Below are 27311 nucleotides of genomic sequence, written 5' to 3' on the forward strand. Positions count from 1 at the left end.
ATCACATGTCAAGCTTGTGGCTGGGATGTCAAATCTGGCTCGCCATAGCTTTTTATGTTGCCCTCTAGACTACAGACACCAGATTACTTCAATCAGTCCCTCCAGTTTTTCAAAATTCCATGATCATGGAAATTCACTCTGCATTTTTCATAATAATGCAGAATTGTCAGTTTGTGCAATTTTAAGTTAAGTTACTCCCACAAGCTAAAAAATACAGCAGTAAAAATACTGCTGTATCTTTACTCCACTGCTGCCTCAGACTTATTTGGTGTCACTTTATAATTCACAATCAAAGTCCCATTTAAGTGTAAATATTGCAAAATTACTTGCAAATGTATCTAAATTAGCACTGCAAAATCTGTGATTTTGATTAAAAAAAGTCACAAAAACAATCATAAAAACCTGGAGAGACTGATCAGAATTAAAAAATGTTAAATGTTATTTAATTTTAATAGGGACTTATTGAATGCAAGGACTGCTATTTATTATTGTTTGGGCAGTTTGCTAATGGGTTTCAGCAGTACATTCTGGCTGAAGTGGCCCTCCAGAACATTTATGATCTTAATATGGTTTGGCTCTAAACAATTTGACATTATTAAGTTACTTTTTTTGTCACTCCCCAGAGGGCCCATGCCTGGTCCACACCATCACAGGCGACCTGTTGAGGGCCCTGGAGGGTCCAGAGCTCTGCCTGCGGCCTCGCCTCATCTCCGTGTCCAGTGAGGGACACTGTATCATTTATTACGAGAGAGGTCGTTTCTGCAACTTCAGCATAAATGGCAAACTGCTGGCACAAATGGAAGTCAATGATTCCTCTCGAGTAAGTCTGCTATTGACATAAACAGGATGTAGTTTTTCATCCACATATCAAACCTTGTTTAACCTCTAGCACCTCTCCTCAGGCCATTTTGTTGAGCAGTGATGGGCAGAACCTGGTGACTGGAGGGGACAACGGAGTGGTGGAGGTGTGGCAGGCCTGTGACTTCAAACAGCTTTACATCTATCCAGGCTGTGACGCCGGCATCCGGGCCATGGACCTCTCGCATGACCAGAGGTACACAGAAAGGCAGGAGATAGCAGGCTTAGTTCAAACGGAGCCGTGAAGTCTGACCAGCTGAGCCTGAGCGATTCCCATGAAGATCATCCCATTCCATAAAGAGAGAAACACACTGTCTTAAAACCAGTAGCCAGTTAATACACCCTTGGCAACAACTGCTTTGATGAGTCTTTGTGGAGTTTTACTTAGAAAATTGCTATAATCCATGGCTGTTGTTTACCTCAATCATTCACTGGTGGATTTCTCAGTTTGCTTCAGTTTGTTATCCTGCTATATAACCCAAGGCCAGGTAATCTGAGATCTGGACGTTGGCCGTAAGAATTTTCTGGTGAAGAGCAGAATTGAAAGATTACAGCAAATCATTGTTAACTTGTAGAAGCCGGTCACTTCCACATTTTCTCCACCAAGTCTCACTTTTGTAAAATCAAAGTGTTACAATTGCTATTTGTATTTTCAGACTAATAGCTGTCAGTTAATTTGTTTTGAATGTTTTTAACTTACATAAGTGATTTCCTGATTCTGAAGGTCTGCTAGTAATCTGTACTTGGTGTGGCTATTAAGATTAAGCTTGACTTTTGTAGTTGCCTAATTTGAGATAAACAAAGGGTGTTGATTTTTCCACAAGGGACCAGGTGAGTTTGGATAGTAATTTTGTCGTTGATAAAGTATATTTATTTAAAAAATTTAAGGCAGGAAAGTTAAATGTGATCAAAAAGTAAGAACAAGAAGAGACCTGTAAGAACGGGAAATGCTTTTTCACAACTCTAATTATTTATTGTGTAATACACAGATGCCTCCTATTTCCTGTGGAAATGAGTCCTGTTGATGTTGCTGTTGATGTGTTTCTCCCGCGCGTTCTGCCCCACAGGACTTTAATCACCGGCATGGCCTCTGGGAGCATCGTAGCGTTCAACATCGACTTCAACCGCTGGCACTACGAACACCAGAACAGGTACTGAGGCGGATGGCTTGAGTTGGACGAGGGAAGGAGTTCTGCATCGCTGCTGTGCCTCAGCAACACGAAGGGGGGAAACCACAGGTACCGAGACAAAGGAAAATTTAGTTTCAGACCTATAGGCTCTATTCCCTTGCATTGAGGATGCGACTGCGCTAGTGGGAATGGTTTCCTATGTGCACACGTGTGTAACCACAGACGCATAATAAGAAGATACGCACGGAAATCTGCTTCAATAATACAACACAGTGACTGCATCATAGGAGCAGAGAGCCAGTGAAGCAGATGTCGATCCTCACGGGACAGATCGATTTCACTGTTCCTGGTACGTTTAAATCATCACACATACTCAAGTCTTTTTTTCCTTTTGGGTTTTTTCTCGTTTGAATTCTGACGTCACTGAGTTGTATTTGTTAATTATTTGGGTGAACTATAAATTCAAATTCTTTTCTTGTCTCTAAACTAACGCACCAGCCTGTAACTGTTGTCCAGAAGCCGGTGAAATTGGCTCAATCTTAAATTTTCTCCTGAGAAATTACCCAGAGTGTTGATTTAGTTTTTATCTCGTTTCATTTTAATTGCCTAAGTTTTTTTTAAACCCCAAATCAGATTTTATGTAAATAAGGCTCTTCTTCCTTCAGAGTTGCACTTGTTCTTTCACTACACAAACTGCGCTTCTCACCTTTAATTTATTAATGACTTGCTGTATGTAAAATACTGTGTAATAATTATTATAATGTCGACGAGACTGATGGTAAAAATGGTGGCATCAAGGATGGTGATTTATTTTTCCCTTTTGGTTCATTTTTGCTGGAGACAGATATGACAAAGAGCTCTTTTTCCGTGCCACTGAAGATGACAAATATGAGACAGACATAATTTCCTTTGTATATTTGGTGATTGTTTTGTCAAATATGTACATACAGTCTTGATTCAAGCTTGGCAGGAGACTTACTGGGCTGAATGGGACCGAAAGTGCAAAGGAAACCTTCACATACCCACATTTGTTGATTATTTTAAGTAAGAAAATGACAAAAAAAGAGAATCAACTAGTTTGTTTTGTATCTGCACTTTGCACCAATCACATATTATTTATTAGCTTGGTTTTTCTGGTCGACTGCCTTCAGCTCCACTTTTTATTTAATTTTTCTTCCTTCGGGGATTATTTGTGCATTGATGTTTGTATTTAAAAACCGTTGAGCTCATGAGTGATTCTTCAGTTTTACAACCTCACAGTTGTAAGCAATATCATGATTCTGTAGCTGATAGAGAAGACGGCGGGCTGGGGGAGGAGAGAGGAAAGCGTGTGACACGTACTGTATGTGTGAAGCCATTATGATCAAATGCGCACATGCACATACTCCTATTGACAGGTTCAAACTTACGTATCCAAAAAAAAAAAAAGCTTAAATATTTTTGGATCTATGAAACCGTAAAAAAAAAACTATTGTATTCATGTTTTATTGCAAAGATGTAAAATATGACATGTGTGAGTTGGGAAAAAATCATAAGAAAAATAAAATATGCAAAGAATTTGAGGTCTGGACTTTTAATTTAGCATATTGTCTGTCTGTCTGTATGTCTATCAATTTTCTTGAAAGGAGAAATTAGTTCCAGTTGTACATTCAAGATACAAAACAGTTACTGATTACAGATGTGTAAAAATCCTAAAAGAAGCGATGTTTTATTGCAGTAGCATAATTATTATAAAACTGTAAAATCTAAGTAAATTAAGTTTGTGGGTGTGGAGATGACCAACATCAGTAATTTGTTGGGTTTTTTTTTCCATTTTTATTTTATATGTTTAATTGAAATTTAAAAATTTCACTTAAACAATTTTTGGATGTGATTTGACGAGGAGAAGTCATATTCTGATTTGTAAATCAATCAGGATATGATTTACAAAGCATCTAATTAATATTTCGGACACTAATTAATTTAAATATAGTACTCCTTGACTTTCTGCTTTATTGAGATTTAAATATAACTCTCTAAATAAGAAACACAGGAGAATCTGGGTTGATATTTACTCTTCAAGCAATAGGTACTGAAAAACATCTACTCACTTGTTCATGATGACATTTCAAGCATTAATTAATAAGCTTAAAACAACCAGAACAGTGGTAAGTTCACCTTGTGTTTTTATCACTATTCCTTATTTTAGTCTGTTTTTCCTACATAAACTCAGTTAAATCCTAAAATAAAAACAGAAAAAAATTGGTGGGACAATTGTACAGCAAAAGATCCTTTTAAACAAACATTTACAGATGGGATTGTTAAAAAGATTAAATATGTGCCCACCTCATGCCCAGTGTAAAGTACCGTTGTAGAGCTGTGGTGTTTTGGCTCTGTATGATCTTATTCAAAAGTTTAGGGAAACTTTTTTTGGCTGCATCATGATCTCTTTGAAATACCAGGATGTTTTAAATAATGCTGTTTGACAAAAGGTGTTTGTTGGTATTGTATGCAATAATTATGAAACTTGGGATTTGGTTCCTCACTGAAGAAATACTGAAATTCAACTTTGGATTCTTTTCTAAATTCTTCAGTCAGATTATGCTACTGAAATAAAAAAATATGAAATATCTTTGCCTGAGTGCTGCTGTGATTTTCATGTTGTTTTTTTTTTTCTTTCAAAAAAAAAAAAAAACAGGCTTAAGATTAGCCATGTTTATCCGTTATCCAGATCCCACCTATCCACTTCGACATCAAGTGAATGTGTTTTATATTTTCTCCACCCTCAACTAGATCCATGTCTCTTTTTTTTTTCTTTTCACTTCAACTGTGCCAACCAGTTCTTTGACTTGCTGAACAGCGAAAACAACCTTTGCCGGGTTGTCATCCTGGAGTACAGATGAGGGTTGACAGCTGGAGAGAAACCTTGTGCTTCAGGTTTGTTGCAGGCTGGCGTCAGGCTCTACGGGAGCTGACAGGAGGCAGGAGGTACCGCAGGCAGATCTGCTTATCAAGGCCAGAAATTCATCCTATAGTTTTTGCTACTATTGACCTGCTCTGTTCTGTAAATGTTCTTCTTTGTGTTGCCTCTTGACTTCACTCTACTGGGTGATATGTTGCCTTGGTGTGAATTCAACCAAGCCACAGATGCACACTCCTGTTTACAAAGTTCAGATATTTAATAATTTAGAATGCTGGGTTTTGTAGACTAATCTACAGATATAATCAGAATATGATTTACAAAGCTTCTAAAGACAGAAAACGTCAACACAAAAGGATAATTGTCTTTCACTTTGTGTTTTCCCTGCAATGGGAAAGTATTTACCAGGTTCATTTTTTGTTGTTCAAGTCAGGTTTAGCAGGATATGTTGACTTTTAACCCTTGTAACCTTTGTGGTAGCTATGCAGATTGCATACAGACATCAGTGTCACTGAACCTCCACGATTAAAGTATGCATGCATGGAAGGATATTCTTATTCCATCAGCTGGTCTTGTGGAGTTTTTCTTGTTGGTTTATTTGTTTGTTTTGCATGCATTCTCAGCCTGTAAAGAGAAAACGGCGCATTTATACATGAGTCTCCACACTGCAAGCTTGCTCAGGTGGAGAGCACAGAAATGGAGGACCTCTGAGAGGAGATGCTGCAGATCTCCATGTTGGTGAAGGAGCTTCCTCCCTCGCTGCTGCAGTCAGGAACTGAGGAAGACGATGAGATGATGTTTTTCAGCCTGTGGAGGGAGATGATGAGCAGCGTCAGCAGGAACACCAGCAGCCCGAGGAAGAGCCACACGTAGACATAAACGTTGCCCTGGCGACTTCCTGGGGACGATGCAGCCGCCGACGTGGAGGCAGACGTCGGGGAGAAACGGAGAAATGTCCCATTGTCTATCGGGGTGACTCCAGTCTTGTTGTTGTCCACCAGCAGGACGTCCATTCCTGACATTCTGGCTGATGTTATGACATGGAGGAAAAGAAAGAGAAATGATTTCTATTCCCAAGCAGTGGTAACTCAAAAGAGTCCAGCATTAATTATTTAAATGACCTCTGGCTTTCTTTTTCATAATGTCTAATATTGCTGACAAAAGAGCTTTCACTAATATTCTTATCTAACTTCCAATTAGCCTTTACTTAAATGAAAGACATAACCGGATTTCTTCTTCACTAAAGAACTTACACTACACAAAACTTTTATTAAAAGAAATGTTTTCCTTCAAGTCTGAGGTAATTCAGTAAAACTGGGAAAACTATATGTTGACAAAACAACTATTAGCTGTGCAACAATAAGTAGGCATAGAAAATGAGTGGTTGGATGCAAAACATCTGACAATCCACAGCCCACTATGAAGAACTGTGGTAACATCAAGTGTTGAGGACGCTTTTCATAAGCAGGAATAATAAGTGAGATGTAATATGAATATACTGTGAAAGATGCAATACTAGCAGAGATTAAACTGGTAGTACAACAACCCAAACCCAACTGAAAATTTGGGTCACAGACACTCTCCACTCGGTTTGACACAGCTTAAGCTATTTTGCAAAAAAAAAATAACATTTTAGTTTCTTGATGTGCAATGATGTAAATTTTTCAGATTACCTGCAAAACCTTTAGAAAGTCATATATTCTTTGCCATCTAATTAGAAATTAGCCAGATCTATGGCTTGTTTAATCACTTAAAATCTCATTAGGGAAGATTATTCAAATTAATACAATTTCCGCATTTTTATTTCATGTTGTGAAAAAGAAAAAAAAATGAACCTCTATGCTTAGTATAAAACTATCTATTTTAAAAGAACATGGTTAAAGATAAAAAAACACATAACTCCTGTCTACAAACAGTACAAACTAAAATTAATAACTTTTTTTCAACCATATAAGTAAATGACACCTACTACAGTTGAGAAATGTTCTTCCCCCACTATTTTAATGAACAGCAGGGGGAGTGCTTGTAACATTGAAAGCCTGTCAGACCTCTTCCCTCCAGCAGTGTCTCCTCATAAATGAAGGCATTATCTGATGAAATTAAACCCTCATAATCAGCTTTCACAATGACAACCGAGCGGCAACCTTCCTCCTCTGTGTATTAATACTGTTTGTAATGTTCCATCACAAATCACTGCTCAGAACCGAGTGTGAGGAGCAAGGAGACGTCTGTTAGAGGAGAGAGAGGCTGATTTGTATTTGGTTCATGGCGTTCTTGTGTCTTGACTTGATCTACGACAGGGAGGAGAGAGACTTCAAAGGCAGGAATAAATGACCATGACAGGAATGAAAGCAAAAGGTCAGCACACACTTTTCATCTTGCACTGGTGTGTGTGTTCACTTTGCTTTATCTGTCAGCTAAGTCCCCCCCCTTTATTTTCCTCTCTCTCTCCATTTCATTATTAATTTTCAGCATGGCCCATATAGCCTCCATTCCTGGCCACTTGCATGATATTCAGCAGAGAGTGGTGAAATATATTTTTGCTCTCCACAAGCCATTTGAACTACAATAACTGCGTGTGTGGGCCCCCATTAACAGAGCATTTTCAATATTTATGTGCAGAAGGGAAAGGTAGCAAAGAGAAAAAAAAACACTATAAACACTAAATGCATTTTCGAAAGGTTTCCAATTGCTGATTGCTAGAGTTGTTACCAATTGTTTTTATAAACATCGATGCTCTGAGTTGGGAGAATAACATTGGAAAATGTATAATCAGACTTTTAAATTTGTGTCTAAATCTGAAACCAGATTAAGTTCTGGATTACTATGCAAGATACAAATTTGGTTAGATGCATTAGCAATCAGCATCATTAATTGCAGGTGGGTGTTAATTATCTTTGGACTGCTAAAAACTGAGTACACACGCATCAACACGTTACTCGCTCCCTATTTAGTTTGAGGTATATATGTATTCAAATCATATTGATTACACTAGTATTGTAAAGTGACTTTCAGTACATTGCTAATACGAGTAAGTGTGAGCTTGAACCTCTCAGCACGCATAATACAAGACTTTATAACCTTTAAAAAGGTTATTTTTGGAGCATGCTATCATGTTAATGAATGTTTATATAAGACTCTGCACAAATAAATCTTTTCCATTTACGACATGCACAGGATTCCCAACTGGGAATTTGGTGAAATGAGTTGTTTAGTCAATCTGGAGTCCAAATACCCATTGATTAGGTTTAACTGTAATATTTTCTTTTCTGAAATGCATTAATAACACATGATACATTGTAACACATCATACATTGTAATACCCGTATTTTTCAAAATACAGGTATTGTAACTTGTATTACAATACACATAAAAATGTGTATTATAAGACCTCCTCAAAGCAGGTCTTATATTTTAAATATTTTCATTAACGTTGAAAATATCAAATATTTTAATGGGATTAAGTTAAATCTATTTTACTGGACTTTTTATTAAGTGAAGTACTGCTGTGTAAAAGTACTTTTTAAATGTGAATAAATGTTCCCAAATTATGTACACATTTGCTTTTCTAAATTAAACTGTTGGACATTATGTGACTACAGTGAAGTTAGCATGTTTTTAAGCAAGATTACAAAGAAGTAAACCTTGATTTAATATAGAAATGTATTTGTCATTGAAAACAACACACCATGTTTACACATTTGTATGTTTTGAGATGAAACATGAAACAATAAGCTGAGTAACTGTGATACAACCTACTCTTTCCAACCAAACGAGACAGTAGTTAAAACCCTTTGCTTTAGGCAGAAGATGAAAAGATGTGCAAGAGCGAATCCATTAAAAATACCCAACTACCAGCTACGTTATAGTATTATTGGCCCTTTTAAGCTAAATTTTGAACAGTCATATCATCTATTATTGTCACTCCCCCGAGTTTGACAATTTGGATTATGAAGCCTTTTGAATATATTTATAAGAGATTGTGGAACTTTTCTGTGAGCATCACCAGCTTCATGTGGAAGAAAACTTGCAGAAAGTTGAAGTGAACCTCTCTGTCCCCAAACTGTTTTATTTTAGACTTTTTTCAGTTCCTTTTATCTATTTCTCTGGGTCGTGTATTGGACAAGAACTCTACTCTCTTTAATTTGAAGCCCAAAGTAGCTTCAGGCAGGCACACAACATAATGAGGATGGATGAATTGGGTTGCCTGGTTTCTTTTTTCGACTGGGCGCTCTTTTGTCCATACTCTTGTTTTCTTTATCAAATGCTCCCCATAATCAAACTGGGCAAATCATTTGTTTGCACAGTTTGTTTCTCATAATTTACAGAAACCTCACAAACAGAATGTGTCTTCTTATGAACAAGAAGATTTCTCCATCTACTATTGAAATATATCCTACATTTTCTTCATCAAAGGGTCTCCTTTGATACCTTTCCAAGGTCTCGACCTTTGGCCTCACCTTCTTTCCACACCCCTCTTTGCTGCTCTGTATACACTGAAGTCCTACATGACGCGTTGTTGTCAAATCAGTGATGAAGCTTGTTTATTGTGCACTGAAGTGGCTGATAATTGTGCCTAATGATGCTTTTTGTATCCAGGCAACGACGTAGGCATGGTTCTTTTTCAAGCTGATCTACTTTAAGAGGGCAAGCCCTACAGTCCCAGAGAGGCTGAAGAGGTTAGACGTGCATTCACATGCCTGCCCACGCACTGTAAATACCCCTGGTTTTCATTTCCCAAGGAAAAGCAGGAACTGCAAGGTAGGGTTCATGAGGACACTGAGGAAAAACTTTAATCATTTTTAGATTTTTTTCCTCTCGACCGTGTATTGCTGTCGAATCTATAAATCAAATCTGTGACATAACCTGCTCTCTACCCCCGAATTTCAAGGAAGGAGTGAGTGCTTGAGTGAAGATGGAAGTTAAATTGCTCCTTGAAGAGGAACCTTGCATCAGACAGAAGATCAGTGTTTCGCTGCAGTCTGCAAGACTCACTTGTTATTCTGTCTTCTGGGGAACTGCTGTCTTCTTTTTCTTAAAGGTGTATGACCCTCAGAGAGCAAGCTGGCTGTCATTTGTCTCTCTTCTGTTTCAGCTACAATAAAAGAAATTAAACAATATTGTTTCCCAAGTAGAAATGCACGAATGAGATTAGAGACAAAATTCTAATATCTGCAATTTAGGAACATTTTGATCTTCTCACAAAAAGTTCTAAGAGTTGGAATTTACAGCATTTAATATGTTTTTAGCCAAACTACTGCAATGAGGGATCATTAATTCACTCTCTGTCTGTGAGATCTGTTCCTGTAATCAGCATTTTATTCATTTTGATTTTGAATTTGCACTTTAAGCTATCATTAGCATTTAATTTTAGCAGCTGGCACAACTGTCCCACATAGCATTACTTCTATATAACCTTAAATGGTTTTCAACAAGTAGCCCTGAATACATTTTAAGTAGTCTTTGTGTCACACAGTGGTTTTAAAGCAGTAGTGTTTGAAAATATTTTTCTCCACTCTGACTAAAGAAATGCTTGTTTTTCCTCAAATCTTTAACTCACACAGGTTCATACAGCTAATTTTAGTGATCATTGGCTAAAAGTATAATTTGCAGAAGTAAACAATGTTATTAGCTTGTATTGCCAGCTACTGGTGACTAGTAGTTAGCCTGATGACTGAGCACAACAATTAGCAAGTCGACCAAGAACACTGTCAAGTTGGGTATTTTACATCCATATTCCAGCATAGACTGGGGTTAGTTTACACTATGATTACATTGAGTTACAAAAGGGTAATGCTATGTTTCTCTGTAAAATTAGAGAAAAATGTGGTCACTACAAGAGTGTCTCTCAGGTATCTCATTAAAATAAGTTTAAAACAGCCAACACAATCTAGCTCTGTGTAAAAGCCTGAATGAACAGTTGATATGTTTCTGTGATGCAGTTTCCTCTTAAGAAGCTTCTTAAAACAATTCTTGTCAGCAAGACGTAGTTCATTTATTGGAAAAAGAATCCCCAGCGGCTGATCACTGATGAGTGGATATCAAAATGAAAATCAGACAATTATCGTCACAAGTTGGTTTCTCGGGGCATCATTACTGTAAACTAATGAAAACAAGGCATACAGCATCTCTGCCTCTTCAAATATCTCTATTTTTAGTCGAACCAGAGAGGCTTGTCATACTGTACCTACATGGCCCTGACTCTTAAAGAAGGAACTATTTGTGATTAATTGCAGCCCTTAAGCTCGTACTGCTGTCACATCTAGTGTAAGCTGTGAAAGGGATCAGAGCTACTCCCTGTTTTCATACTTCACCTTCAAAATGACCCACAGTCTGAAGCAGCGAAAGTTCAAGTCTTTTCCAAATGAACACAGAGAAGCATTGAAATACATTGCCAGATTTGCTTTTGTATAGCCAAATTAATTGTCTTTAGTATTTTGAGATTTGAGTGAAAATTTGCTAATTTCAATTACCAGCCTATTTTACAGTGTGTGCATGTATGTTTCATAAATTTGTATATGATTTTAAATAATTTGTTCAAATATGCGTGAGATTTTGCAAGTCGCTGAAATATGGTCTTTCAGTTGGGTCTAATGGGATGACGATGATAAAAAAGCCTGTTAATTATATTTGATTAACATAATTTTGAGTGACCCTGAGCACCATTTTCAAAGCAAGGCATTTGAGTGGGAGGCTTCTTTTATTCCAGCAAAATATCAGTCTTTTATGAGCCAAAACTGAAAGAAAAATAAGTCAGAAAGTTGGAAAATGAATAACCCATCTCCAGTTTGTATTAGATGTGGTCAGAGTTTTTGTTTCATTTCATAATGTGGTTGAGATTTCTAAACATAAACAAACAGGAAAGGAAACCATAAAGAAAGTTCAAGAAGAAATCCAAAGCAAAAAAAAAAAAGAAAAGAAAAAGAACTAACTTGGACAGAAGACTAACCAGAGTATGTTCCTCTGGAAACTCCTTGAGTCTCCAAATATAGACATAAATGCCTTTTAAAAGCTAAAAAGTCTGCTTTGGCATGTTTCAAAGGGGTTAGTTGGACACATGGATGTAAAATTAGAAAGAAGAGGACCCATCTGGTTGGACTTGATGAACTGAGAAACTAGAAACTCTGTGTTTACTTGGAAAAGAATTCAACGTTCTCTGCTTCAGACTGTGGGTCATTCTGAAGGTTAAGTATGTTAGTGGGGAGTAGCTCTGATCCCATACACAGCTTGCACTAGATATGATAGTGTCTGAATTATGTCCTCAGAGTGTCTCCAGATTCTGTAGATGCCTGGTAATGAGCTGTTTTTTTTATTCAGCTGTGCTGGAACATATGATGCATTTAAAAGTTGGTTGTTGACTCTAAAAGACTGGACACATGATATAGAGTGTGCAAGCAGAATTACAGTTTTTAGTTCTTTTCAAAATTACCTTGATCCCTTTTTGCTATGCGATATCTATCTTGTTCACAGAACTCATTTTAGGTTTGATAATATTTTCGAAGCCTGAAAATCTTCTCAAAAAGAGCAACTTGAAAATAAAAAAAAAACATGCCTCACATTTAAAAGTCTGTTAACTTTGTTAAATCTTTTTTTCAGTTAAATTTGCAAAGCCATCTTCCGGGTCCTTCTCCACCCAGTGCTGAAGGTAAATGTCGACTCTCAAGCAGATGAAAGGACGTCTAACAGGGAAAATATATTTTGACTCTGATCTCTGCTGCTCTTGCACTTCTCTTTCAGCGTCTTGAAAACCAGCGTGTCTTCAGTTTGTGAAGGCCTGCCTACAGGAGCAGAAGCTTCTGAAGCTGCTACTGCTCTATTGAAATAAATAAGTTGATTGAGCACCATTCCCTTAGATTAAACATCCCTGGGCTTCACATTCTGTGACCTGAATTTCAATCCTTCTTAATCAAGTCATAAAGTAAAATCTATTTGCTTCACTGGAAAAGTTAAGCTTTTTTCGCCTCATATTTTTAGTCAGTTCGGGTTGTCAGCTTTCTGATTTCCATTTTTTTTTCTTGTTGATTAAATATCCCAGCCTGGAGCCCTTCACAGGCTCTGAGGAAGTTCTCCTACTTTTCATTCATAGAAAGGCCTTCTTTTGTCAGCTATTTTACTGCCGTCAAGTCCACAAAACTTACAGGGCTGCCTTTGAAAAATCTCTTCCAGGAGTTATGTAGATTTAAACTTTGGCATGTTTAGTCTCCCATACGCCTGAATGTACAGTGAGCTCTGACGCTTAATGCCCAAACTTCTTTTTCATCTGCTCAGGCTCCTCAAACAGCCCCATCCTCTAGTGAAGTACATTCAGCCAAAACTCCTCTTGAGACTTCATGCCGCATAGCTTCCTCCGCTCCACTTTCTCAATCTGTCTTCTATACACTTCTCATTTCTTCCCTCCATCTCTGTGTAATCTTCTTCAATGTCACTGCTTTATACATATTCAGCTTAAGTTAACATTTTAATATTCTTCCTTCAGGAATTTACTTTAAAAAAAGGATAATTATTCTTTTGTACAGACCTTCCTGAACCTCTTCCACAAGATAAAATAAGGAATGTTGGCGAGTTACACTGTCCATTCATTTTAATTTCAGCAGGTTGTGTTTTGATTTTACATGAGTGCAATCATTTAAGACGACAGCATAAGCAGCTTGTAAAAGCTAGCACTAGCCACACCTTGACAAAAGAATTAGTAAAAAAATTCAACATAAAACAGGCTGAGAAACTTTCTTTATCGCTACATTATACCTACATCACAATAATCCATTTCGACCTTTCATTTGAATATGGTTTTTAATATGATTTAATGTTTTTCTATGGCTTAAATGATTTAAAGCAGAGCTTGTTTAATCAAATTACTCTTTAAAGAAAACTATGTGTAAACATTTGGGTGTTTTTGATATTGGTTTTACAATGAATGCAAACATTTGCACTTTTATTGACATTTCTTCTTATTTCTTTTTTTAATTTGTCACTTAATGTATTATTATTATTACTACTACTACTACTGATAATAATACTATTCTTATTAGGAGTAGTAGCAGTGGTAGTTTAAGTCAGAGGCAAATGGTCTGTCTGGGACTCCCTGATGTTCCTAGTTAAACTTTTGCATATCTCCAACACAAAGCAGCTCTTGAGATTACTCTCGTTGTAACAATCCATGCTTGTAGGGTTAACCAATATTTATTGAATTGCAAACATCCCAGGGGTGCCCATTCTCACTGTCTGATCAGGCCTGGTGTTAGATCTTTCACTCATGAATAATTCATGAGATCTAGATGTGGCCAAATGTCATGGCATTTGGGCCATTTCCTCTGAGTGCATCGAGTGTATTCATATTTTCTCATGCTGTAATTCCACTGCACGGCTGAAAAATAAAAATACAAAAACTGAGCCTATGGCAGAGATGCTGGGAAGGCTCCTAATCAGTGCTTGTGTCCACACACCTATAATAAATGTAAAGACTTTCCCTCCCTTGCAGACTCGCACTCGCAGCTTCAGCTAAAATAGCAGATTCATCTTAAAAAGCAGGAGATAAAAGTAGACTGAATTCCTACCATGTTAAGCATCTCATCTTCTGAGCCAGATCAACTGAAAACAGACTTCAGGCTCAACCTCATGAATTCCAAACGACTCCTGCAGCCCCAAATACCACAGATAACCCTCGCAGGGGTCGGATATATGCAGGGATGATCAAAGTATGAAGAAAAGTGATGCTTCAGTCAGCATCACACGCCTTAGTGTGTTTTCTTTTGTTAAATAACAATGGTTTTCTCTACAATTTGGATTGCCAATAAAGAAACAACAGGGCTCCTGGTTTAGAAGAACAGATGATTTTGGATGGGATCTACAGACAATAGTCTTTGCAATTTATTCATTGCTTTTTTTCCCCCTTTTTTAACATGTGAATGACACAATCTCCGGGTAGCACACCTGAATGCACTCAGAGCCGCAGCAGAGGTCGAGCACCTCTGTAAGCAAGGCTGTTATCAGATTCTCTCAGATATTCGAGGCATTAAAGTATGGTACGTAGAATTCAAAAGGCGCAAATCGGCAGCAAAATAAAATGAGCTGAGACCCACGCAGACTGTCAGGTACTGTGATCTGTCTGAATAGAAAGCTATGGACGTTTTTTTTTTTTTTGGGTCAGTGGCCAGTGTTGGTAATGAGCAGTATTGCTTTGATGTGTGTCCGTTTTGTATCATCCTCCTGTTGAAGCGTACTTTTACACATTCTTCTCATATCTGATAATTTCCCCTTATGCTTTGGAGTGTGACTGCAACTTTAAGTTTGATACCACCACGGTGTCAAACCGTGGTGGTATCAAACAGCCCGTTTACTTTCTGTTTATTATAGGCCACATGGTGAGTCATGCAACATTTTAAACACAAACAAAACCTTGTTTTGTTCTCATTACTCTAAAAGGACACTTCCATTTCTTCCTCTCCCTCTAGGGATGCAATTTCCCCACTCATCACCATTTTTTCTCTCTTCCGCTGCCCCATTAAAAGCGTCTTCTTTTCCCCAAGTTGGTGGAATGATGCATATATGAATATTTTCCCCCTCACTTACATTAACCTTGTTTACTGGATCCAGGGAACCGTTAGGGTTCATCTTCCTTGATTTTCTCCCTCATCTCATCCAACACCACACTACTGCTACTCTTGTTTGGAAACCCCAACGAAGCCCTTTTGCATAAGAAATGAGCCTCTTTCTTTGCTCATATTTCCTCTCACTAAACAGTTTGTAAACTTCACATTTAATACCTGGATTATTTCACAACACATGATTAAAAAAAGAAAAGTTACAGACCTTAATACGTGCAGTTCAACTTCTCTTTGCTCACTTTGTGCAGAAATCCATCCTGTCTTCAGGCTTGCAGCAGAGTAAACTAGATCTGCCTCCCCACAGATTTCCCCTTTTTCTTCCCGTCTCCCTCTCTGTCATTCAGTGCAGACAGGCTCTACAGCTGGAGTGGACACTGACGAATGTGGGTCGTCTCTATGAATGGACACACAAACAAATGGCTCTGTCTAAAAGGGGCTGTAGTGAAGCTGATTTTCTCCTGGAGAAGTCCTGGAGAGAGAAAAAGAGGCGGTTTAGTGCTCATTCTACTCCCATCCCCTCTCCCTGTGACTCTCTTGTCTCCACCCTCCCCGCTCTCCTCTCTGCTTGCTCATCACCTTCAATAACGATCGCACCAACAGTGAAATGTTCCTCTGTGTTGTGTTTGTGCCCGTTTTCCCAAAGCAAAGACAGTGCCTTCCAGAAGTATTCACTCCCCTACACCTTTTTCCTATTTGTTGATGTGACAGCGACAAACTTCTATACACTTTGTCAAGTTCTCCGGCTAAGATGGACTACTTACTGTCCAAAATACTACATGAACATTAAGTGGAAGGAAAGAGACACAGAATTTTCCACATTTTTGACCAAAAAAATCAGAGATGTGTATCACACATTCAGACCATGAGTCATCTCTCTGTTATTACAGTTGCAAGTATTTTGGTGTATGTCTCTACCAGATTTATACATCTGTAAACTGTAGTTTTTTCCCATTCCCAAAATAGTTAAAGCTTAGTCTGATTGGATGTAGAGCTTTTGTGAACATCCATTTTGAAAATTTGCAACAGATTTTCAGAAGAATTTTGATCTGGGCTCTTGGTGAACCATTTTAACTCATGAATATGCATTGATTGAAACCAAGCCTTCAAAGATTTGTATGTATATTGTGGGTCATTCTCCATAAAGAATGATCCAAGACTACTGTAGTCTCAAGTCTTCTGAAGCCTTTAGTAGGTATTCATCCAGGTTTTATTTGTATTTAACTTCATTCATCTCCCCACAAACTCTGAACAGTTTCTCAGTTGTTTTGTAAAAACACTTTGTTTCACAGTAAGAATGCTATATTCAAGGTCATCTGAAGTGCTACATTTTAGTGTCATCTGACCAGGTCACTTTCTTTCATACACTGCCCCGTAGTAAATTAGAGCAAACTGTTGAAAGTATACCTTATGCCTTTCTTTGAGTGAAAGGGTTCTTTCCCCCACTATGCTATAGAGATCAGATTTATGGCTCACAAAACTAACAGCAGTCCTGAAAAAGGACCATCTGGGTTCTCCTCAAATGAGACTTCGACCAAGCAGGGGTCTCAAGAAGAAGAAACCGCATCCAACAATTCTCAGTTTCAGGTATTTTTACATATTTTCGATCATATCCAACACTGTGTCAGCTCACAACATGAATTCTTTAAGAAGATCTCTTTATGTGACCTAACAGTAAAAACTCTGCAAGATTTTTCACCTGAATCTTTGACAACCTTTTGTTGCTGCCATTTCCTGAGCTGTCCAAACAAAGATCATTCTATTATTAACCATGTCACTTTGTGGGCAGAAAACACAGAATGGCATTCCGTTCCCTCTCTGCTATGCTGTCAAGGAGTTCAGATTTATTGGGACAAGTTTTGAAAAGTACATCTGGGATTTGACAGACAATATTCAAGCAAGGCTGGTGACTGCTACAGTCTCTATGTGCTGCTTCCCAGAAGCAGTTCTCATCTTACCTCAACCTGGACAGCTGCACCTGTATGATACTCCACAGACCTGATTGATGGCCCTGTGATTTATTGTCACTTAATTACATCTGTTGGGAGCCTTGATTCTATTTTCCTTCTGGCATTGCTTTACACGTTCAGTGATTCGTCCATCTTTGACAGTGTTGTTTTGGAGATGTGTTCAGGCTTCTACTTGTTCACTTCCTGTAGTTGTCACCTGTCGGTGCGTTTACATTTCTCAAAATCCTGGCACTACAGCTGCCAATCGAGCAGTGTCCATATTGCAATCCTAAACCCAGTTGGTCAGTGCTGACATGCAGTGTTTTGACTCTTAGTTTGACCACTATGGTACTTTGTGTTGATGGTCAGTCCTACCATGTTTGTTCTCTATGGCTCTGTTGATGTGTAACACAACATGTACTCTTTAAAATATACTCTAGGGGTCACATTAGAGTAAAAAAGTTATAAATGGACTGAAGCGAATAATTCACATTATAGTCTTTAAAATAGGCCACAAACCACCACATTTAGTAGAAATGACACAATGATTTGTGCAGCTAGGCACCTTCAGAATTTAAAATCGTGACTGAGAAATGAGTTTGACAAAAAGACAAAGAGGATGATTTCATTTGCAACATTTGCTCAGCTAAGAACAGGATTGCTACACTAAGTTTGACCACCACTAAAATTTAGAAAAGAACGAAGGCCGACTTATGCAAATTTTCTGTGTAGCACTGACATCAATGTGGCACCACACCTTATGTTGTCCCACACTGCTGGCACCATCGTCTTCATTTAAATAGAGAGAAGAGGCTCAGAGGAGGCTTTATGACAGAATTTATTTGTGGAAGAGGCTACTGTCATTGTCACTTCGAGGCTACATTAAATATTCAATTAATCACGCTGCTGAATTGTGCAAATTATGGTTATGAAAATTTTAAATTGCCAATCTAAGTGAAAAAAAAATAGTGGTTATTCTTTGAGTTCAACTGCAATTACTCTGGGGAAATTTCCAGAATGCCCAGTTTAATGTAAACAATAAACAATTGTATTTTATTAACTATAAACCTTTGGTCCACAAGGTTATAATATGGAGGTAAAAAAAAAAAAACAACAACAACAACAAAAAAAACAATCAATTATGCTACAATAAAGTAATGAAACATGAATTTTGGCTCCTGTTTTAACTGATATAGAGTTCTTCATTAGAAAAGTGATACAAATGTTATCTGACAATAGAAAATTTAATTATTTACTCATTCTAAAAGAATGAGTAAATACAGAATGAATTAGAAATCAATTAAATCAATTAAAGATCATATCCAGTTTTGAATGTTTAATTGTTTTTCAAATGTTACATTTTTAAGCTTAATTTTGAGCCATTATCGATAAATAGATTTAGTGAACTAATTTAAAATAAATATCATGCATGGCTCTGAGTCTCCTGTGAGCTTGTTAGCACATTAATGGGATTCATGAGAGTGTTAACTTTGTGGCAGATGACACCTGGCCCTACTCTGTGAAGCTGTGAAGGGGAAAAGGCACCTCCCCTCCCACAGAAGCCCAGCTTCTCTGCCATCTGCCTGCTGACATGAACAGCAGAAGGGAGTGATCAGTTGCTTCTTCTTTGGCCATTCGCTTGCTTCATATTTGGCAACCTTATATTCAAAATCACCCATATTGGAGGGGTTCTTGAATTTAGCACATGTTCGTGTGGGAATGTTTTTCTAATCGTAGCTCATCAAGAGGAAAGGAGAATGATTAATATTTCAGTAAGATGCTACAGGCAGTATTAATGGTTATGTGCTTTGGGAGGAATCAAGCGCAGAGGAAAGGGAGCAACTTATTTAATTAAAAAAAATGATTTACCTCATTTCCACTCTGCTTAGGAGATTACACCTACTTCCAAATCATGACATGCAAGTGTTATTCACACTCTCATATACATGCTAAAAATATTTGCCAAAGCTAATTAAGACAGTCCAAATTCATCGTTATGTCTGCACAAGCTTTAAAGATCTCGTATTGCTTGTGTTTGTGTGAACACGAGAGAGTACTGAAGGATGAAGATAACAGTTCTGGCCTCAGTTTGCTCTTGTCACTAATCCCGGAGGGTACCGAAGTGGCCGCAGATTCCATGTCATTCACCAATATCCAAGCCGGCTCTGCTTCCATGCCATTCCGGCTATGCCCTTGTGAGGACACTGGTTTCTGCACTGCATGCTAATGAGACATGCTCTAGAGGAGGGAAGGGGGATTGATTTGACATTCTGCTAAGCCCATGTGAACACAAGTTTAAACTTTGAAATAAAAAGACAAGGAAATGTCACAATATAGCCTGCAAATGCAGCACATGCACAATTATTATGCAGATTGTTAATTCCATTCTTGCACAAATACAAGCTTTTGTTGTCTGGAAAAGGAAAACGTTTTGTACTTCACAAATAGGACAAAGGGACAGTTTAAGTTGTATTTGAGATTATTTGCAGAAACTGAACATATCAAAAATAACTGTTCTTCAAATTTATGGCCATTGCACTGTTCCTATTAATATGCAATATACAATTATTCACAAATAGCTTGTAATTCAAGTAACAACATCTTAAACACTGCATTGTTATACATCTATTACATAAAACTCACTATATGATCTGAGGTTGAGTTAGAAATAAAAACAAGATAATCTTCCCTGCCAGTAATTAAGCACACAATTTCTTTACAGGTGTAAACTTTAGTTGCATCATCAGGTATTTAGGGTATTTATTTTTCTACGGAATCTGACTCAGTTTGGTCAAAAGCAAACAGAAGACAAGTATAAAAAAATTAAGAAGTTCTCAATTCTCTTTGCTGGGTTTGCTTTATAAAGTATTTGCTATTACTAATAAATGTGTTAGACTGGAGGAGTGTAATCTTTTTTGCAACCATTATTGCTGTTTCTTTACATGGATGCTATGGCTCAATTCCCAGGATGCTGCTCTGTTACAGGATGACTTGATTTCTAAATAAATAGAAAATCCAGTCAATAAGAGGTAGGAGCCCTCAGACTATTACATTTTAAGCACAGTAAGAAAAAAATGTTGATCGCTGCAGGAGGTTAATGACACTCAAAATAGTATCTGAAAGTATCTCAGTTATGATTGCATTCTTCAAGATTCGCAGTGGGAGCATGTGAGCCGAGCAAAAGGTATGGATTTTATACTTGATTGGTCATTGCTCTGCAGTATTCTCAGAAATACTGATAAAGGGATCAGATAAATTTCCAATACAGCCGAACCTGCTCCGCAAGAACACTTTCAAAATTGTCCTGTTTGAGTGAAAAACGGTGCGCACAATCCAAGAACAACCAGGCACTGCAACATTAAGCAAGGCCAACGCACCAGGGCAGAGACATAATTGGCAAGCGTGCCCTCGCCACTTCTAGTTCACTGCATCAACAATAACCCTAGCTTAATTCATAGAGTCCTCTCAGTGCTCAATTTAAGGCCATTCTAAAAAGGAATCTCGACTACATCCTAAAATATTAAATACTTAGCATGGTAGAACAAAAACACAGTTTGAGATTAACGAAATATTTATTCTGTTTGTGAAAACAGGACCACCACATTTTAAGAGCATTGTAAAATATATAAATGTGGACGTATTACTTCATACTGATCACAGTAATAATTTGGTGATAATTTAATGTCTGTTTAAAAATGGAAGGAAGTGCTGCCATCCTTGCATCTTTTCAGCCAACTCCTTTTCTTTTCCCTGATCAATTTTTCTTTTTTTTAATCGCAATTTTAATTTGTGTGATTAATTTTTTTTTTAATGTAACAATGTCTTAAACTTGATCCAAGAACAACCAGGCATAATACTTAAAACCAATCAGAACTCAAGGTCACTCTAAAAGCTGGAAACTTTAAAGTTTCTTCTATCAGTTAAATAAATGGATTGTCTCAGCATACCTAACAAGAAATTAAGTTTTTGCTGCATCACCAGATGTATTTCATAGCTCTCAGCAGTCCTGGTCAATTTAAAGATCTCGTATTGCTTGTGTTTGTGAACTAGGAGAAAAAGCTGAAAAAGAAAATCAGAAGAAGTTGATGAAGAGACTGGTTTCACTTTTTCCTTTTTTTTGCAGGACTTTGTTTGTATTTTTGTGGTGTGTGCTGACATAATAGGAAATTATGTTAATGAAGAGGTCCACTTTAAACTTGTCCACTAATGCTGTTTGTGGAAGAAACAAAGTAACGATGGGGATATTTTTTATTAGTATTCCTGTATATTTCCTGCATTCAACTATTTCTGTTCCCATCATACTTTCAATGTCAGCTGAAGGGGATGAGGACTGAGGCAAATGAGAAATTGTGCTTTAAAACAACCCAAGATCTTTCAAGCCTTGTACACTTCTCCTGTGTTTGATTTCCCTATAGGAATTTGGAATTACATCATACTTGAAGTGAGAGAGTTCTCGAGGAGAGTTTGATTTGTCTTAGAAGCTTGGATCTGTAAATTACACCACACTAAGAATCGCCAGTGTCCTCATTGCAAAAACCATCAGAATTTGTCCAACAAGTACAAAGAGTTCACACAATGACACGTCTGAAAACCAGTGAAGTTTGCTGACTCTTTTTATGGTAACATCTATCAGCAACACAAGACCATGGCAATATATTTATCTTAATTTTATACATTTAAGCACAAAAGGAACATCCATCCACCCATTTTCTGTTCACCCTTGTCCCAAGTGGGTGACACAATACATATTTCATTGTCAGGTCAGGAGGTGCTGGTGCCTATCTTCAGCAATGCTCCAGGTGAGAGGCGGGGTACACCCTGGACAGGTCGCCAGTCTGTTGCAGACAAAAGGAACATCAGTTCACAAATAGCTGTTTAATAGTTCAATGTGTACCACTGATTTCAGTTGACAGAAGTGCTACTAAGTAGCTTATTCTTGCTGCTTTTTCAACAGCTATGTGCAGCACTGACAGCAACTATACCTGGAATTAAGCTCAGTGGTGTTCAGAGACCTCAGGGTTTTCAAATCATAATTCAGACTTCAGGGGGAAATATTGTTGTACTTCCAGCTGTTAAACATGACTTAAACCAGTCATGGTTAACAATCACAAACATAAAGCTCCAGATATTTTTCTTTTTAATTCTTTATGTTCACAATGTTAACTACATCAAAATTCAAGCAAAGAATATTTTAGGTTGAAGATTTTCACAAAACAGTTGTAGCTTAAGATTTATTGATACTCTTTCCTCTCACTTAACTTCTTAAGAAGTTCAGAGATTGAGCCAACCTAAAATCTAGTTTACTGGATCCTTGTACAACTTTAATTTAAAATGTAATCAATAGATGATGCTTTTAATATGGACAATATTTATTCAGTTTTTGAGTTAGTTCATCATACTTTAGATAAAAACTGGCCTTTTAGCTCAAGGTAATAGCATTATGTCACACCAAGACATCTTGTTTGTTGAAGTTGGAAAATTGGCATAGATATAATGATTTCTGCCAAGTAATTGAGCACTGAGCTCAGAACTGTGTGAGTTTTAACTCCAGCAGACATTATCCATATTTCCTAGCAGCCAATTTGTCAAGACTCCAATATAAGACGTCTGCAGTGGAAAAATTAAACTGAAAGTTTGCACCACTCATGTCGAAGCAGGTAAAATATGCATTGTGTTTGTCTCCAAGATTTGGAGAACTATTTGTGAATTCCAATGTTGCTTTCAAAAGGATTCAGAGGATGAAACATGGCCCAATAAATTTGTATCACACCGCTGCTTTTCGTCTCACAGTGGTGGCATGCCAATCAGAGCGATCTCCACAGAGTGGAGGGCATGAAGCGGAGCAAGCAGACTGAGGCGTTACTGTGACACCCCCCAACCCTATCCTCCCACACACATACAGGACAGCCGCCTGATAAAAACTCACCTCTCCAGAATAACAATGAGACGCAGCAATGTCATATTGACACCATTTGAAATCAACATCGAGGAATGAAGAAAAAGACAAAAAACAAAGAGGCCTTTTAGTATGAGGCATCCAACAGATGGCTGAAGCCTTTTGAAAATACCATTCTATGTTACGGTACCTCTGATGGCCTTGGCAGTTTGGTGCAATTCCTCTGAAGGGGACACTCTAAATTCATGAAACAGGAGAAGAAAGGAAAAATGTCCTCAAAGTCAGATTCACTTGAATACATGAATAATTTAAAGCACTGAAAGATTTGCGGTCCTTAAATCACAAAAACAGGGATTCATTATTCATCTGTTTCAAACCGGGAGATATTTTATGCACAACTCACACCATGCTGATGTTCTGAGTACGGAACAAAGCCTCTCATCCTGCTGGAAAATTACAAATGATTTTGTCATTTTTTTGCTAGTTTGTAAATATCTAATTGTTCTCTGTCTCACTATGTTTATCTCATTGGACATCTGACAAGTCAAGCTTTAAGACCCTGTACCTTTAATTATACTGCTTTTCTCCAGTGAAGTTTAGTATTTTAGCACACAACTCGAATATTATGCCGTTAATAAAAGTCACCTAAAATTTTTTAATATTTAAAGAAAACTGAAAAAAAATCAAGTGCAATACAAAAACAACAGCTGAATATTGCAAATGATTTATGATATTATCTCTGAAAGATCAACCCAGTTCAAGTTTGAGCTCATATTGTAAAATTTTTATGATTTATCCACTGATAAGCATGAAGACAGAAGAATTGTTCACTGAGAGGCAGTCTCTTGGAGACCTGACAAACTGGCACCCTTCTCAGATTTATTAGCAGTGTGTGGTGAGCCTATACTGTCTGTAATTCAACAGAGAGTTGAACAAAAACGTAATTTGACTTTTTAAAATTGTGGTTTGGTTCAGGTTAGATTTTGTCCTACTCCAGTTCTAACCAGCATTATTATTCTGAAGTGAAGCAGCATGTGACAACCTTTTTTGTAACAGCTCTGTTAACAACCATCAGATAAGGCTTCTGCATGTTGATGTTCCCTCTAAAGCCTTTTTTTTTGCCTCGATTTTTCCTTTACGACAACCGTACAACATCCTGCAGTGTGTGGTGTGTTACTTGGTGGTGGTGTGTTGTCTTGGCCCGATTTTTGCGTAGTGCAGCAAATAGAGCGGCTTCTCCCACTTCTTTTATCAAACATCTTTTCTAAATGAGTCCACAAACTATCATTACTGCTTCTACATAGTCATGTTTGATTATTCTAAAGTCACTTGGGGGTTTTACGGGATGTTCTTATGGAACCGATCAAACCTGTTGGACTTTTATCAGTTCTGTTTGGAAAATCGTGAGACATTCATTTAATCATTTTGATTTGATCAAATTGAAAAAATTTCCCACAGGTGTTGTGATTATTTTTTTCTTTCAGGGACCCTCCCCCTAGTTACAGACCAAACATTTTAAGTTGGTGTATATCAAAGCCTGCTCATGTTTAGGAATATAGATATTTGGAAATGAGAAACAAAATGAGAGAGGAGCTCAGTTTCCTTTAATTCTCAATTCAGCAATTAGCCTTTTATGCTAAGAAATTATTAGTAAATTTCTTCATTTCAGTAAAAGTCCTTTGAGCCACATAAAATCTTCAAAATGAAACATTGAAAATGTGATTATTAAACAAAGGGGGAAAAAAGCCATGGATTTAATGCCCATTATTTTTAATGTCATGCTAATTTGATGCTGGTTGTTGGCATTCTCTGAAAATGTTAATTCCTTCACATTATTGAATGGTTTGGCACAGACAAGTTGGCCTCTTTTGAGATCTTTTTTTCTTTGAGAAATGGATATCAAAGCTCTGATTACCAGCCCTCTTGTTGAGCCAATGCAGGGAAAGATGTCTGGAACTCAACCAAATATAACTCGTCTCAGAGAAAGTGCTGCAATTATAACAAAATCAAACATCAGCTGAGGGCCCTTCGCATTTTCTCTTCACTCGTTAAGCAACCATTTAAAAGAACAGAGAAGTCGGTACACAAAAATCTCACCGGAACACCGACTGAACAAAGTTTGCTGAAGTTTGTCACCAAGGAAATTGTCTTTCAGTTACTTTATATGTGAAGCTGTGAGCTCAAACTTTTATAACTAGTGTTTATGATTATGAGTACTTAATCTACCTGCTTTTATCTTGGTATGTTTAAATGAAACATCTGCTGTGGGACTGGACTGAGGCAAATAAAAAACATTCTTTAATCCAAATCATAACACTTGGGAGGAAAGTTGATTTTTACTTCACTAATGGAATCTTGTGGGGCTGAAAAATGTGTTGGGAGATTACATGGAGAAGAGTAGAAAATGAAGATGCTTTGGGGCTGAGGAGAAGTTGAAGGAAGGGAAATGTGATTCCAGATTGTGGAGAAAGAGAGAATAAGCAGTTTGGAATATTATAACAATGAGAACTGGTCTAAAAATTTACTGACAAGCTTGAGATTTTTCCTGCTGGTCTTTTTTTTTAACTAGATATGAACAGGTGTGAAAATAAGTACAACAGCTGCACCTGGAAGGAATCCAACAGTTATGTGAGCATAGCTCTGGTTTTAGGTCTGCATTTTACTCAGTAAACCACCACAAACTGATAAAAGCTAAACACTTTGATTCCTCTTTGTAAGCATGGATTCCTGAAAGGTGAACCACACTCCAGAGCCAGCAAGCACAGCTCTTCAACTTTATTCCAAACACAAGCATGCCTCAGGGATGTGTGTGGAGCCAGATGATCTTCAGCCTATAACTGAACACACATTTTTCCCACAAACTTTAGAACTAAGCTTGACGATGAGATTACAGTCATTGTGTTAATTTTTATTGAAGATGGAAAAGCCTTCGAGCTGAAAGCAGAGCCTCTTCATACATGGTGTAGTGACATATTTACTTGAAGTGTCCTTAAGTACACCTCAAAAACAAAAGGGATAATCAACATCTTTTCCCAATGCACTGCAAAATAGTGGCAAATGGAGGGAATCTTAATTACCAGGGAGTATCTTCACAGCTGAACTCAGGCCATTAACGCCTCCCACCTGTTGAGGAAAGCACAACATCGGCGTTTCATTCCCAGGAAGCTGAAAGAGACACAATATTCAAAATGTTTGTAGAAATCCATCCTGACTTTTGGTACAAAAAATTTGCACTGCTGCATCTAGTCAAGATGGCACAGCTGTTTGTTAGCTTCAACATATAGATTGGATCTATATCACCACGATAGAAAAGAAAGGCAGACAGTGTCATCAAAAATTGTGAACATAATGGTCACATATAGTTCAGAAGATTAAAAACAGTTGTGTCCATTTCCACTGAAATGGGCAAAAAGTCATGGATGACATTGTTGCGAATGAAAGGCAAAAAAACTCAGAAGGAGAAGAAAACAAAGCAGATCTGTCCAAAACTGAAGAGAGCATAAGAAAATGTAATGCACTGGGATAAAAATACACAATTACCCACAAAACATTTCTAAGGGTTTGTATTTCTTCTGGGCCCCATTTTAGCACAAATAAAGGGTTTACTGAAGGGATTAGATACAATAGAAATGTGAAGGTCTGTAAATATGTTGTCTTGTGTCAAAAAACTCACTTTGAGAGAAAAGATTAGGGCTTTTCATCATGACAACAACCTGAAAAACACAAAAGCTTTGAAGGTTTCTTGGGAAGATTGACTTTCTTCAACTGGTCATCACTGAGTCGTGACTTCAATCTAATTGAAAACCCTCAAAAAGTAAAAATTTACCACTGCAAAGACTGAGGGGGTTAAAAAGTATGCAGTACTCATAAAAAAGGTTTCAATAGATAGATATTTAATCAATGTGCCAATATCTGTAAATGGAACATGTAATTTGTAATAATGGTAATTTTTGTTATTAACTTGGAAGTCTATTTGAA

At 37.4% G+C, this 27311-nt stretch overlaps 2 protein-coding genes across 3 annotated transcripts in view; one reads left to right on the top strand and one right to left on the bottom strand.

Moving 5' to 3' along the window:
• The window catches only part of nbeaa (neurobeachin a), a 97725-nt gene extending 94175 nt beyond the window's left edge, over window positions 1–3550 (top strand). Inside the window, 3 exon segments of the mRNA XM_055051594.1 lie at window positions 624–820; window positions 903–1054; window positions 1926–3550. Coding sequence (XP_054907569.1) covers window positions 624–820; window positions 903–1054; window positions 1926–2016 — 440 coding nt within the window. The 3' untranslated portion in view covers window positions 2017–3550.
• Window positions 3546–15962, bottom strand: LOC129373591 (serine-rich and transmembrane domain-containing protein 1). 2 transcript variants are annotated; one of them, XM_055051602.1, is made up of 3 exons: window positions 15697–15962; window positions 5593–5914; window positions 3546–5511 (listed from the first exon to the last, which is right to left on the bottom strand). In XM_055051602.1, exons 2-3 carry the CDS (start codon window positions 5907–5909, stop codon window positions 5442–5444), a joined length of 387 nt encoding a protein of 128 aa, XP_054907577.1. In that variant the 5' UTR covers window positions 5910–5914; window positions 15697–15962; the 3' UTR covers window positions 3546–5441. The 2 variants fall into 2 exon arrangements, with proteins under 2 accessions (XP_054907577.1, XP_054907578.1); XM_055051603.1 differs by having other exon boundaries at window positions 3546–5914.
• Between the last annotated feature and the right edge of the window lie 11349 nt (window positions 15963–27311).

This window comes from Poeciliopsis prolifica, unplaced genomic scaffold (genome assembly GCF_027474105.1).
Source record: "Poeciliopsis prolifica strain line A6 unplaced genomic scaffold, Auburn_PproV2 SCAFFOLD033, whole genome shotgun sequence".
NCBI classification, from domain to species: Eukaryota; Metazoa; Chordata; class Actinopteri; order Cyprinodontiformes; family Poeciliidae; genus Poeciliopsis; species Poeciliopsis prolifica.

Bases quoted from the DNA above. Each gene is read 5' to 3' on its own strand.
- LOC129373591 (XM_055051602.1), bottom strand. From the start codon at position 5,909: ATGTCAGGAATGGACGTCCTGCTGGTGGACAACAACAAGACTGGAGTC. The intron at 5,512-5,592 runs GTCCTCCATTTC...TTCTCTTTACAG, and splicing joins TGCAGCATCTCCTCTCAGAG to GCTGAGAATGCATGCAAAAC.